This window comes from Lipotes vexillifer, unplaced genomic scaffold (assembly GCF_000442215.2).
Source record: "Lipotes vexillifer unplaced genomic scaffold, Lipotes_vexillifer_v1.1 scaffold1318, whole genome shotgun sequence".
NCBI classification, from domain to species: Eukaryota; Metazoa; Chordata; class Mammalia; order Artiodactyla; family Lipotidae; genus Lipotes; species Lipotes vexillifer.
Genome location: NW_006772582.1, coordinates 363,121 through 377,196, shown reverse-complemented (window position 1 = coordinate 377,196; position 14,076 = coordinate 363,121). Strand labels below are relative to the sequence as shown.

The window sequence follows — 14,076 nt, the reverse complement described above, 5'->3', positions numbered from 1 at the left end:
GGGGCAAGGGGGGGGAGGCCGCGGTAACGAAAAAAAAAAAAAAAAAAAAAGAGATGATGATTGTGTGAATTAGGCTGGTAGCAGCAGAGGGGTGAGAAGCCATAGAGGGTGTATGTATTTGCTGATAAATTCTCTGTGGGCGGTGAGATGTAGAGAGTGAGAGAACAATCTCGGTATTTTGGTTGGATCCACTGAGTGAATGGGAGGGTCAGTCACAGTGGAAAGATTATGAGGAGAGCAGATTTGAGTGAGAAAAATCTAGATTTCAGTTTTGGCCATGCTAAGTTTTAGAGGCTTATTCATATCCAAGGAGATATCTTAGTTGGAAACGTGATTCTGGAGTGTGTTCAGGTGGTTGGAGATATAACTTGGCGGTTGTCAGCATGCAGATGGTAGTTAAACCGGAGAAGATAAAATAGGGAGCGAGTGGAATAAAGAACAGAAGAGGCCCCCAAGTACTGACGTCAAGGGCACACCAACCTCTAGCGCTCAGGAAGATGAGGCGCATGCAGCAAAGAGGCCTGTGAAGGGGCAGTGTTGGAGGAGGAAGCACAGGAGGGTGGTGTTCAGAAGCCAGTGAAGAAAATGTTGTGAGTCCGAGTAAGTCATCTGTTTTCAGTGCCTCTGAGAATTTGAGTGAGATGAGCAGCTAGGATTAACCGTTATATTTGACTGTGTGGAGGCCGTCGGTAACCTTTCTAAAAGCAGTTTTTGGAAGAAGCTTAGTGGGAGTCAGTTTAGGAGAAAATGGAATTAGAAAATTTGAAGACAGTGAGTATGGACAATTCTTTCTTTCAAGGAATTTTGCTGTAAATGAGAGTAGTGATATGAATACAGACTAATCAGCAGATTGGTGGGGGAAGACAAGATAATTCTCATTGTTGTTTCTGTTTTCTTAATGAAGTAAGAAGTAAAGTTGTTCTCTGAGTAAAAGGAGGGACAGGCAGGTGTTGGGGGCTTAAAGAGACAGAATGAGGTATGAAATAGTCATCTTGGGAGTGGGAGTGTGGGAAATGTAGAATAATTAACAGTCATTACTGAGGGTTTGTCGAGGTCTGTGCATGAATTTAAAGCAAAGTGTCATAATCATAATTGTGTTTTATTTTCAACTATTTTCAACTGTTTGGGTATAGGTATCAAGTAGGTAAAAAAAGTGGGTTTGATTAGAGTAGTGTTTTGCCATAGAAGAAGGAAGGAGCAAAAGAGTTCAGTCCACAGGAAGGAATGATTAATATGGGTAAGGAAGGACGGTAAGACATGGGTGATGGGGGAGTGACAAGGGTAATGGGTAAGGAAAAGGCGGTAGGTCAATGGACTTGGTTCTGAAAGTGTGAAAGAATTGTTGTATTGGGGAAAGCATGTTGGAAAGAAAGATAGCATGCAGGTGTTCAGAGGATGGAATGCTTGTAATTGAAGTTTGGAAATGGTGACTTTACTGGCAATTGTAAAATAAAGGGTATGGTTATGGGAAGGAGTGGCTGAGGTCAGTTGAGGAAAAGATGGTTGGAAATGGAGGGAATGAAGAACTGAAAAGGCCATACTCTTAGGTGGCCAGGAATTATCAAGTTACCTGTGAATGTTGAAGTTACCAGGAATTATCACAGGAGTAGTAGGGAAGGAAGAGACAGTGAACCAGGTGCTGAAATCTTCAAGGAATTATGTAATTTTGAGATCACAGGATAACTGCAGCAAGCAGGAATAGCTAATGGTGTATCTATGTCGAGTGCTTCAGAGGAGCTGGGTGGACTTGTAAAGGATACAAGAAGTGGTGATGAAGAGTAAGAAATTCTAAGCAGGGGAAGGGTTTGGGAAAGGTGGGCAGGTTTTGTGGTGTTGATGGAGACCCATCAGACAGAACGAAGCTGCGAGTTTGGAAGATGATCACTGATTAGAAAGGCTTGCATTTTATTTTGTGATGACTGGTAATGAGGGCAGTGAGGAAGGGCTGTTGGGTAAGGTTATGTTTACCAAACTGTATTTAGTATGTAGCCTCCCATGTGGTGTTTTATTGATTTCTGATTTTGAAATAGTGCAGATGGGTTCCGATTCTCATTTCTGCCTTCACTTTCTGCCTAGGTTGATAACCACTGGGTTGTAATATGTATGAATGAAGATCACTTAGAATTTAGTCTAAAATTTTAAAGAGCAAAAATTTGGAAGGGAATTAAAGTGACTGTGGTGATTTGGAGATAGGTTAAGGAAGTCTTTTTGTTGGAATTCATTTAAAGAAACATGAAAATTTAAGCCATAATACTGTTTAAATAAATATCTCTGCTTTGTAGTTTGAAAATTAGTACTGATTCTTTTTTTCCAGAGGAAGAAGTACTACCTAGTGACGTGAAGAAACAATTGACTTCAGTCTCTGAGGAGATGATAGGTCTGGCTAAGCATCTTCCTGATACTTTCGAAAAACTGGAAAATCCACAGAGGTTAAATATTTCTGTTTTTATCAATTCTGTTTGTTCTTATTGCATTTTCCTATATATAGTGAAGAATTACTGTTCATTAGGGTAGACTCATGCTTGCATACATGCACACAGACTGATGTATAAATCTGAGAAATATCTTTCCAATTGTTAAATTATGCACAAGAAGTTTGAGGCTTTTCTGTCTGCTTTGTAGGATGTTTTATGAAGCAAAGCAAACTAAAACTCCTAAGTTCACATGAAAGAAAATATTGAAGATTCAAAGTTGTCTTTCTTTCTGTTTATGCTCATTTTTCATTTAATTATATTTATAGTTTGGTTACTTGAAATCTATAAATAAAAGCAACTTTTAGTAGCTTCATTTTTCTGGCTATTAAGTGATTATTATATAAAGAAGTCTACCTAATCAGCAGACAGTTAAAACAAGAGGCATTTAGATTTTAAAGACTATTTTATAGCCGAAGCATTAGATAACTTGAGATATTTGGATTAACAGACATTGGACTACTGGTGCCCAGCAGCTGATTCTTCTTGGAATCAGGCCTGGCTCTGTCCTTAATTGCTGAATGACTCCCTTGTTAAACCTCTAAAAGCAGGAGTGCTCTTGAACAGTGATTGATTATAATGTGGTAATAAAATTTTGAGGCCAAAATCCTTTGTATGAATGTGAAGCAGTTAGTTGAAATAGAATTCTGACTCTGACAAAACGCAATGTTAATGTATTCTTTTTTGGATGAGATTTGTGGTAGATTTTGATGGATTTCAAAGTATGAGATAGAAATTCAGCTCTTTTTCAAAGTGATTTTCCCCCTAGCAATTTGTTTCAGTAGTTTTTATGTAACTTTGAGAATTTCTGAAAGAAATAACTGTCAACTGGGGAAAGGTACTAATAACTCTATTTCATATTCATTTTTACATTTTTCCCTCCATGGAAGAAGAAAAATCACCATTTACATGAAAAATTACTGTTCACATGCATTTCAGATTTTTTCTAGGGATTAGAATATCTATTGAATGTAAATTACATGTGCTTAATGCTTTCCTTTGTAATATCAAAGCTAAGTAGTTTTCTTAAAATTTGAGAATGGGGAATACTGGATTCATTTTTTAAAAAAAATATTTATTATTTATTTATTTATATTTGGCTGTGTTGGGTCTTAGTTGCGGCCTGCGGGCTCTTTGCTGTGGCACACCGAGCTTCTCTCTAGTTGAGGCGCAGGAGCTCAGTAGTGGTGATGCACGGGCCCAGCTGCCCCGCAGCATGTGAGATCTTAGTTCCCTGACCAGGGATCGAACGTGCATCCCCCGCTTTTGGAAGGTGGATTCCTTACCACTGGACCACCAGGGAAGTCCCTGGATTCATTTTTAATAAAGGTATATCTTGTGGAGTTTTAGTGTCAAAACAAAAACTAGTTAAATCTCTTATTTCAGGTTCTTTGTAAAAGTCTCCGGTATTACTTCACTTATTTAGATTACACTTCTAAACCAGGGGAGAACAAAAAAGGCCTCTGAACAGCCAAAATACATGCCATAAACATGAATTCAAGTTCACTTAACTGCACTTCCAGTGGACTGCGTGAGGCCACATCCAGAGCGTATTTGCTTTTCATTTATAAATACAGTTTGACAGGCTTGGATATCTGCTTAACATGAAAATCAGGTATGGATAAGGAATGACACCATAAACAATTAGTTTGGGACAAAAGACTACTGACACTTTAGTAAGCACGCAAGTCAGCTGTTGAATGTAGAAGTACCTTGCTGTACTAGAGAGTAGCCCAGAAGCTATAAGCATATAGTGGGTATTAGGGTATGAAGAGCATCTTTAATCCAGTGTGTCCTTTAAGTGAAGATCTTCTTCTTTTAAAAAGCATTAAAACTTGTCCTTAGAGTTAACACAATTAAAGTTGAACTCACCTTTCTTAAAAATTTTTTTAGGGTTTCTGTACTATTGAAGGATATTTCAGAAAATCTGTATTCATTGAGGAAGATGATACTTGGTTCTACTGAGAATGAACTGAGGCCCAGCAGTAATTTTCACTTATTACCGTTGGAAGAGCCCACTGCTGGTGAAGTACAACAGAAACACATTAGAGAACATAAAATTTTTACTAAAGTTACAGATGAAGCATGGGACACAACACCTGATAATTTAATTAAACATGATGGAGAAAATGTACTTGCAAACGAAGTAAAACAAGAAGAAGATGGATTTGAAGATGGACTAGAAGATAATAAGTTGGAAGAGACTCCAGAAAGAGTGTGTTTCATGTCATTAGATATTACAGAAGATGAACTCCAACGTTTGGAACAACAGGCTCAGCAAAAACATCTTGGTGATGTTACTTGCAAATCTCCTGAGGTACTAAATACAGTAAAGAGAAACAATTTTCATTCATGGTAGTGGTTGGCTGATTTTTTCTGTAGAGGGGCAGATAGTAAATATTTTAGGCTTTGCAGACCACACAGTTTCTGTTTTTAACTGCCCAGTTCTTCCAGTTCATTGTGAAAGCAGCTATAGACAAATAGCCTGTCTGCATTTCAGTAAAACTTTATTTACAAAAGAAAAAAGTGGACTGGGTTTGCTACTCCTGACTTACTATAATAAGCAGCATTTTACAGTGGAAAGATTTTTAGTGTCAATACACATTTGTTATAATTTGCTAAGCATTTCTCCTACCTAATATATACCTCTTCTTTTTGTGGATTCCCTACATATCTACTAGGGATTCTCTTCCAAACTTGATTTTTGAGAGCAGCTTTATTTCTTCATATGGGTTTTCTTCACTTGATAGTCTGAGAGGGTTTCTAATAAACTGATGTTTTTGCTTGACACTAACCTTTACTATCATCTAGAGTCAGAAACCTACATTTTTTTTCTTGATAGATTATTGTTAAACATTCTGTATTTTCTCTCAACTTCATGTTTAGGTTTCTAATTATTATGTTCTGATCTGATTAGTTTAATTTGTGAAATTATGTTTCTCTGTTGGCTAACTTAAGCATAGTTTTTGAAATAGTAAAGTTGTATTGGAGGAATCATTGTGTTTCTTTTATTGTAAAGACAAAAGAGACATCATATAGCTGTATACTTTTTACCTCATTTGTTTTTCATTAATTAAAAAAATTACCTTTGTTGCTTATATTTGGTAGAATTTTATACATTTTCTTTTATAATAACTAAGTTTTAAAAATTAGATTTGAAAGTCATTTAATAGGATTATTTCCTCAGTTTTCTAATGACAGAGTCTCAGTACTTCTCTGTGTTTGGTAACTATATTAGTAATCACTTCTGTCAGTATATGAATGCACTTTATTTTAACATTGTTTTCATACCAACCATTTGTAAAGCAGATTCTTCTTTTGGGGAATATCTTTTGCTAACATCTGCATTACCTTTTGATTTTCTAGAAATTTTGTATTACTTATTCACTTTAAAGTGATATGTTTCATACAGTGACATAGAATTGTGATCAGGATTTCATGATCTGACTCACAACTTTTACTCCAATTATTGCCATTTTTTATTGTGTAATAATTATTAGCATTTTAAAAATTCATTAAAGACCCACACGGCAAATAAATAATGATTTAAAAATAAAAGATTCTTTCCTTGTATAAAACTTACTTTAAAATCTTCTTTAAAGCTTAATTTTTGCAGGTTAATTAAGGCTGTACTTCCTTTTCCTACTTCCAATTTAAAGATTAGCCTTTTTTGAGGGTCCTTCTGTATTTCTTTTGTGGGTTTCTTTTGTACAGGTTTCTATCCTTGGACACCTGTTTTGCGGGGATTGCCATGTTATTGTAGTTTCGTCATAACCAGGTATTGGCAATAGCTGAATAAATAACTTATCTGACCCTGTTTTTCAAACATCTGTAGATGCTATTTGCAAAATAACAATATTTAAAGGTATTATTACAATCATAGTAGCTTTTTTTTATCTTTTAAAAATCAGTGGCTATAAGAGTACAACTGTAGTTCCTGGCTTTGTATAGAATTTTTCAAGATTGCAAACAGGTTCTTGTACTCAAAAAGTTGGGGAAACAGAGTTTGAGATTTTTTTAACCATAGGTGAGTTTGTCACTCTGTACTCTCATTTAGAGAGTGTGGGCTTTATTTCATGTCTGTTTGTCTATCTTGTTTATCTTTCCAATTATATTTCTTTTTTTCTCTTTTATCTTGGTTCTTTGTTTCTTTGTTTCTATGTTTATTCCTCCCTACCATTGTCTCTCCCTTCCTATCTACCTGTCATATAAACATATAAATATATATTATAAATTTATTTATTAGAGAAGAATAGGAAGTAGTCTAAAGTTATTTAGCATATAGGAACCTTTTTTTGTGGAAAAGAGGGTATGGAGTCAATTATGCTGGAAATTAATGTTTGAAATTTTTTTTTTTTGTCTTCCAAGGATAACGAAGAGGATATATCTTATGTAATTGAGAGTGATGAAGATTTAGAAATGGAGATGCTTAAGGTATGTTCAACATTATGGAAAATTACTTCCAATTCTTTCCAAGGGACATTAATTAAGTAAAATATTGCCTAATTCTAAACTGGTCCCACCACAATGAGATTGCTATCACTTATGTAACATTAGATTTTGTTTTCCATTTCATATTTCTTTATATCTTGGTATGGTCTATGAATAATGTAGTAGTAGTAGGAGTAGTATACTAATTTTTACATAGTAGAAAACATAGTAGTATGTTTTCTCTTCCCTCTTATGTCACTTACTTTTAATCTTTTCCCGGAACATGGGTAGTGATTCAGCTCTCCAGTATTGAAATAGGTTTCTCTTTCTTCCCATCCATGTATATCCACTTTTATTTGGAGGTTCTGTTTTTATACATTCCATATTCTTCTTTACTTCCTTTGGTTTTATTTGCTGTTTTCTATTATATATAATTTTCTAATGTTTTAAATGGTTCCGTTTTCCCCTATTTTGTTATCAAAGTTGAAAATATCATTTAATAATTTATGTATTTTCTACTTCACCTGACCTCGGGTTTCTTTGTCAGGTCTTATGAATCAAGGATGGAAAATTAGAAAGAAAAGCCTAAATTTTGCTAAATAAAGTGAAAAATGAAGAAAAACACAGAAGTTCACCATTACGCATACTTGTTAGTCCTCATCTTAGGTTGATGTGATTTTTCTTTTTATGAAATGAGATTAAGTTTCTGATTCTTTAATTTTGAAGCAGTGTAGTGGGTAGTGATAGGAATGTGGATTCTGAATGTAAATGTGGGTTCAAATTCTAGCTTCTCCCTTTATTAGCTGTGTGACTTTGGGCGAGTTTCTTAGCTTTTTGATACTCAGTTAACAGTCATATTTATTATTAAGGTGTTACTTTTGAAGAGTTTACTAAAGAGCCTGGCATTTCCTAAGTGTTTATAATAAACATTAGCTAACAATAATAAAAGAGTGTACATACTAAACCATATTCCTTTAGTGATGAGCTGTTTCTCCGAGGAGTGCTGTTAAAGTAGTGCATTTATAGGATAGTTGTGGACTTTCACAACTTGATATTATATATTGAACCTCTTAGAAGGCACCCTGGGTGCCCATATGAGAGAACTTTATTTCCAAAATGCTATTCTAAGTCTGTTTGTTGACTTGAATAAAAAATCAGGAAGAAAATCACTTGTTTTTCCTTTTGTAGGCCTGAAATGAATACACTTTTAAAAAAACCTTTAAAGTCAAACTTACTAAATGGAAGGTTTAATATAAAGAGAAAATGAGAACTGTGGTTTAATAATTCTTCCTGTTATTTCTCAGTTAGAAATTTTACAGATGAAACAATTTTGAAATATCCTTAGGTTCGTTAAATAGATAACCTTGATTTAGGGGAGGAAATCAGATATCAAGCCAAAATGAAAACAAACTTTATTTCACATTTGTAATATTCCTTTCCTAAAATTATGTCAGTCTTTTGTTGTTGTTTTGGCAACTCCAAAAACACATTTATTGTTTGCTTATAGTTTAAACCTTACGCTTACTCAAAAAGAATGTGACTGACACATGATATAGAGAAACTCATTACAAAAATAACATTAAAACCCACATTTACCACTTCGGAATTGAAGCATTGAAATATGATAAAGAAAAAAATGTTTTAAATAATCTAAATTCAAAATTTATGGTAGCTTTCCCTGGGGGCAGTTCATTATATGGTATTAATGAACCCTGTTTATGCTGGCAATATTCCTCTTTGGCCTTGTGCCTTAGAAACCATTCTTGAGCACATATTTAAACTGGAGCACACATGTTCTTTTGTGGTATCGCTTGCACATCTGCCAGCTTTGAACTAAATTGTAGGCTCTGTTAATAATACTCCTTTTGTGTTTGCTGAAAAAGATACAACACTGTCAATGATTTTGCTTTTAAAAATTCTTTTAAACGTTCAGTCTTTAGAAAACCTAAATAGTAGCACAGTAGATCCAAATCATTCAAAATGCATAGAAATGGAAAGAAATCTGGGTCTTCCTTCTGAAGAAGATGATGAAGATGAGAATGAAGCTATTGAAGAGGAAGAAGTTGATGAAGGTAAGCACTGTAATATGTTTGAAACGACTCATCTCTGATTTTAATTTAGGGTCCAGGTTTTCAACATTTTGGAGGTCAATGATTTTGTGGCATGTAGTTAATTAGGTCCTAGAAGCTTGTCATTAAATCCCTTAGTGCTTTGGTCTTCATAAAGCACAATGTTACTATTTAGAAGAGTAAAGTAATAGAAGTGTTGTGTCATTTGGTGAACATGGTGATGTGAAACTTTTCATCCTAAATTTTATATTTTGTTTGTCAAAATCATAAAAAATCATTAATAAGAAATCATAAATTAATTACTTATATTAAACATTATTGTAAATGGCATAGGTACACAGTGTCTGTCCTTCAGGAGCTTATTACTTAAAATAAGTGACACAGTGTCAAATAGCAAAATGGACTAATTTTCATCCTGTATATGCAAACTCTAGTAAAGAATCCACTAAGTGAATCTTCTGTCATTTAAGTGATATGGTACTCATTATGACAAGGTGTGGTTGTCTTCTCATAGAGTAGAACTCTTTAGAGCTAGATTTCATCAATGTTAAAATGTGGAAAATTTAAAATAATTTTGTAGATGGAAATACATGAAAATGTTAAAAAAGTTTTTTTCCTATATTTTCTTGTATTAAATATGGACAAATATTCATTTGTTTAGAAATGAATTATCTTGGCTCTTTGCTCTGCTCTTTCTCGGCCCCTCATGAACCCTTCAACCTGAGGAAAAAATGAAAATCAGTGGGGTAAAATTAATGTCATTCCATTCTGCTATGCAGTTGGAATTTTGGTCAAAGATTTGGTGGAATGGTAATTAAAATGAAGATCTTGTTTTATCTATAGATTTTATTTGTGACAGTAATGTGATTTCTGCTTACTGTTGATTGAAAGTTGGTTATATTATAAAATTTGGATTGGCATTTTGCTTGCCCTTGTTGGCTCTAAATGTTAGTTTTTGAAAGTATAGCAAATTCCAAAACATTGTTTTTTTACGGGGCTGGCAAACTGAATCACAACAAAGTTCTAATCCTTAGTATTAGGTAATTAATCAAAGGGTTTACCTGGAGTCATGACTGGTACCCAGAGGACAAAATTGGGTGGATTTAAAAGACAACAGTGACCTTTGGTACCTACCACTATATTCTTTAAAAGAGGTCAGTGAAATAAAACTTACTCCCTCTCACTTTGTGTACTTCTATATTAATGTAAATGTCCATTTTATTTTAAGACTGTTGGTTACCAGGACCTACTGCAAAGCAAATTAATTGCCTCAAGACCTACTTTGGCCATTCTAGTTTTAAGCCGTGAGTATAATCTCAGTTAATTAAGTTGCATATTTACTGTTTTCTTCACAAAGAAAAAAAGGCAAATAATCCATCCATTTAACAGTAAAAGCACAACTTCATTATAGTTTATACATGCCACACTGTACTTTTTCTAAGTGACTACAGAATTATTTTGAAGTAATATTTATGTAAAATTCATATCTGCAGATTGTTTTTATAAGTGGGGAAAATGGTTTTCCTTACTATAGAGAGTTCTGGGTAGAGACATTAAATTAATTTAATGCTGACTTGTATTTTATTATATATGTATCTGTGTGCCTGTCTGTGCATCTCATTGTCCAAAGCATGTTGTAATAGAAATTCATTAGACAATAGTTTGAAAAACAGTGATAATCATATCAGTTTTAACATATTCAAAGGTATTTACATCCAAGGGGGCACATTTATAAGTATTAAAATGAGAGGAATACAAATGAGATGAAGAACAAGTAAAGTTGAATAAAACTAATAAGAATGTAAAACTCTAGACTATTTTTTCTGTTTTGGGAATTTAAAATTTAATCCATGGAAGCATTTCTTTTGCTTTTTCCTTTTGATCTTAAAAACTTAAAAAAAAATTAAACTATGTCCTACACATAGAAAAATGCACATAAATGTACATATCAGTGAATTTAAGATCACCTTTCCAGTTGATTTTTCCCTCAACATTTTATTAAAAGAAATTTCAAAGGTACATTAGAGTTGTGGTTTTTTTTTTACTATGAATACCTGTATATTCACCATTAATTCACTATTAACATTTTATTATACTTGCTTTATTATATATTGATTTTCTCTCTATCCACTTTTTAATCCATTCAATTTTTAAAATGCATCTCAAGGTAAATTGTAGACATCCTTACACTTCCCCCTAATTACTTTAGCATATAAGTCATTAACTATAGTTAAATATTTATTTATTTATTTAATTTTTAAACTTTTGAGCTAAAATTTACATACAAAGAAATGGTTAAACCTTGGGTGTTTAACATTTGCAAATCTTAAGTGTACATGTAACCTAAACCCTTTTAAAAATATGGAACATTACAATCACTCCAGAAAGTTCCCTCATTTCCCTTCTTAGTCAATCTTTTCACCTAGACCATTTCTCTTATTTATTTTAAATCAGTGACTCTGTTGGATATCTAGGATGAAGCTGGAATTTATGTTATACTTTAGCTATATGTAATAAAATTTAATACAAATATGAACAGAAGTCCTAGTTGTTCAGTCAGCTTGAATGGGAGGTTGGTCAAATGGGGCTTTTGTTTTCAAGTTCCAGGGTTCTTATATTTTTACTGAAGCTCAAAAATGTAAACAAAATTCTGGAGGAAGTGAAAAAATTAAATGGATTTCAACTTGTCCCTTGGGTTTTTTGTTAGTAAAACAGAGCAGCTTTTTCCTTTTCATCCTGCAGGGTTCAGTGGAAAGTGATTCATTCTGTGTTGGAAGAAAGAAGAGATAATGTTGTTGTCATGGCAACTGGTAAGTTGTACTTAAGCAAATAATCTAATCCTTTAAAAAATAAAACTTCAAGGTTTTGACATGCTTAGTCTTTCCACAAACTCTCAAAATACAAATACGTATACAAATGGTGTGAAATATAGAAGAGAGTGAGCTGAGGGTAGATGCTCAAATTTATGCATGAATTAACTCTTAGGAAGGTAGCACATTAGTAGTGACTGTTCATCTCATACAAGTATATCATAAAAAGAAATCAAAGTACCAAGGATTTAGTTTTATTTGTCTGAATGTATTATTTTTATTTTAAGGGTATGGAAAGAGTTTGTGCTTCCAGTATCCACCTGTTTATGTAGGCGGGATTGGCCTTGTCATCTCTCCCCTTATTTCTTTGATGGAAGACCAGGTGCTCCAGCTTGAGTGAGTAATGCTTTCATTGCCACATTACCACCCTTTTTTTTTCTTCCTGTGAAGGAAATATTTGATTTATCATGTATGTTAAAATCTAGTTCGCAGTAACACATTGCTAAAAGTGTTGCTTTGTCTTTATTAGTAATAAATGACACTTTAGTGGAAGAGCTTATCTTCTTTCTTAAGTTCTCTATAATCCAAGGCTGCCAGATGGCCCCGAAAAAAATTTTTAAAAAGCAAATTTTATGCCAGTTTACACTACATATCACAAAATTCTTTTCTCTTTTGGTTACCCTTCTTTAGCCTAGTGTGAAGTATATACATGGAAGTGTAGTTTTTAGTTGTGAAAAATTTTAAATTTCTTTAATCTGAGCCTGCAATCTTTTTGGGAAACCCACCTTAACAGCCTGTCTTCTAATACAGCCTTTGAAGGAATTTATTTATCAAATTAGTGAGTTACAAAGAGAGATTGCAAAGAAGAGGATGTACATCATTATATTTCTTTGTTCTTTCTCACTTAAAAATGAAGTTGATATTTGTAGTGTGCACATGGTTCCAGAATATTTGTTTTTCTTCTTACAGAATGTCCAACATTCCAGCTTGTTTTCTTGGATCAGCACAGTCAAAAAATGTTCTAGAGGATATTAAATTGTAAGTAATTTATATAATTTCTGATCATGTGGTCAAGTGTCTGTGGTATGTGGGAAAATTTTGTACACAAAAAATTTTTATTTAATGCATGGGCAAAATATCCATAATTTAAAAATATACTTCCTTTTTATAGTATATTTATGGAACTGTTAATTTTAAAATCTTTCAAACTCAAAGAAATCTGTTATGTTCAGTTCTTGGACTGGAAGGCTAGCATTATTATGATAGAATTGTAAAATTTTGTTTTGGAAGAGAACTTGGAGAGTATCTAGTATTGTCTCATTTCACATATGAGGAAACTGAGGCCCAGAGAAAAGAATTTGCCCAAAGTCACTTAATGAATTAATGGTTGAGTGGGGACTGGTTTCTAGGTCTCTTGCCCCACCAATCCTGTCATGACATAATTCCTAACAAGAATAATGTCTCAGGCACACAGAAGTGTGTGTATATATGTATTAACATGTATATGCATATATATTAATACACATTCACATACATATACATTTACTGAGTTTTAATAAATGCATACAAATATGTAACCTAAACTCCTAGCCAGATGTAGAATATTACTGTTACTCCAGAGAGTTCCTTCATGTTCCATCCCAGTCTGTCCTTCTATTCACCATCCTAAAGTGAACCACTGTTTTAAGTTTTTCTACCATGCTTTTGTTTTGTCTGTTATAGAACTTCATATAAATGAAGTCATACAATGGGAACTCTTCTAAGATTTCTTTCCTTCAGCATCATGTTTTGACAGTTCCCCGTGTTCTTGCATGTATCAGTAGTTAAAAAAAAAATCAGTGGTATTTTTATGAAATTACCACAGTTGTGTTTTCATTTCCTTATTGATGGACACTTAAGCTGCTTCTAGTTTTGGAAAATTACTAATAAATCTGCTATGAACATTCCTATATATCTTTTTATTTTATTTCTTTTTTTTTTATTTTTATTTTTTTTTTTTTGTGGTACACGGGCCTCTGACTGCTGTGGCTTCTCCTGTTGCGGAGCACAGGCTCCGGACGTGCAGGCTCAGTGGCCATGGCTCACGGGCCCAGCCGCTCCGCGGCATGTGGGATGTTCCCGGACCGGGGCAGGAACCCGCGTCCCCTGCGTCAGCAGGCGGACTCTCAACCACTGCGCCACCAGGGAAGCCCAGTTTTATGTTTTACATTTAGATCTATGAGCCATTTTGTGTACATTTTGTATATTGTACCAGGTATTGATTACAATTCTTTTTTTTTTTTTTTTTTTTTTTTT

The 14,076-nt window shown here is 33.7% G+C and overlaps 1 protein-coding gene across 1 annotated transcript in view; it reads left to right on the top strand.

Annotated features, from left to right (window-relative positions):
• The window catches only part of WRN (WRN RecQ like helicase), a 96,877-nt gene that overhangs the window by 10,277 nt on the left and 72,524 nt on the right, over positions 1-14,076 (top strand). The window contains 9 exon segments of the mRNA XM_007447613.1: positions 2,315-2,429; positions 4,365-4,826; positions 5,645-5,657; positions 6,789-6,905; positions 8,836-8,983; positions 10,200-10,275; positions 11,714-11,781; positions 12,069-12,177; positions 12,751-12,819. Of these exon segments, the coding sequence (XP_007447675.1) occupies positions 2,315-2,429; positions 4,365-4,826; positions 5,645-5,657; positions 6,789-6,905; positions 8,836-8,983; positions 10,200-10,275; positions 11,714-11,781; positions 12,069-12,177; positions 12,751-12,819 (1,177 nt within the window).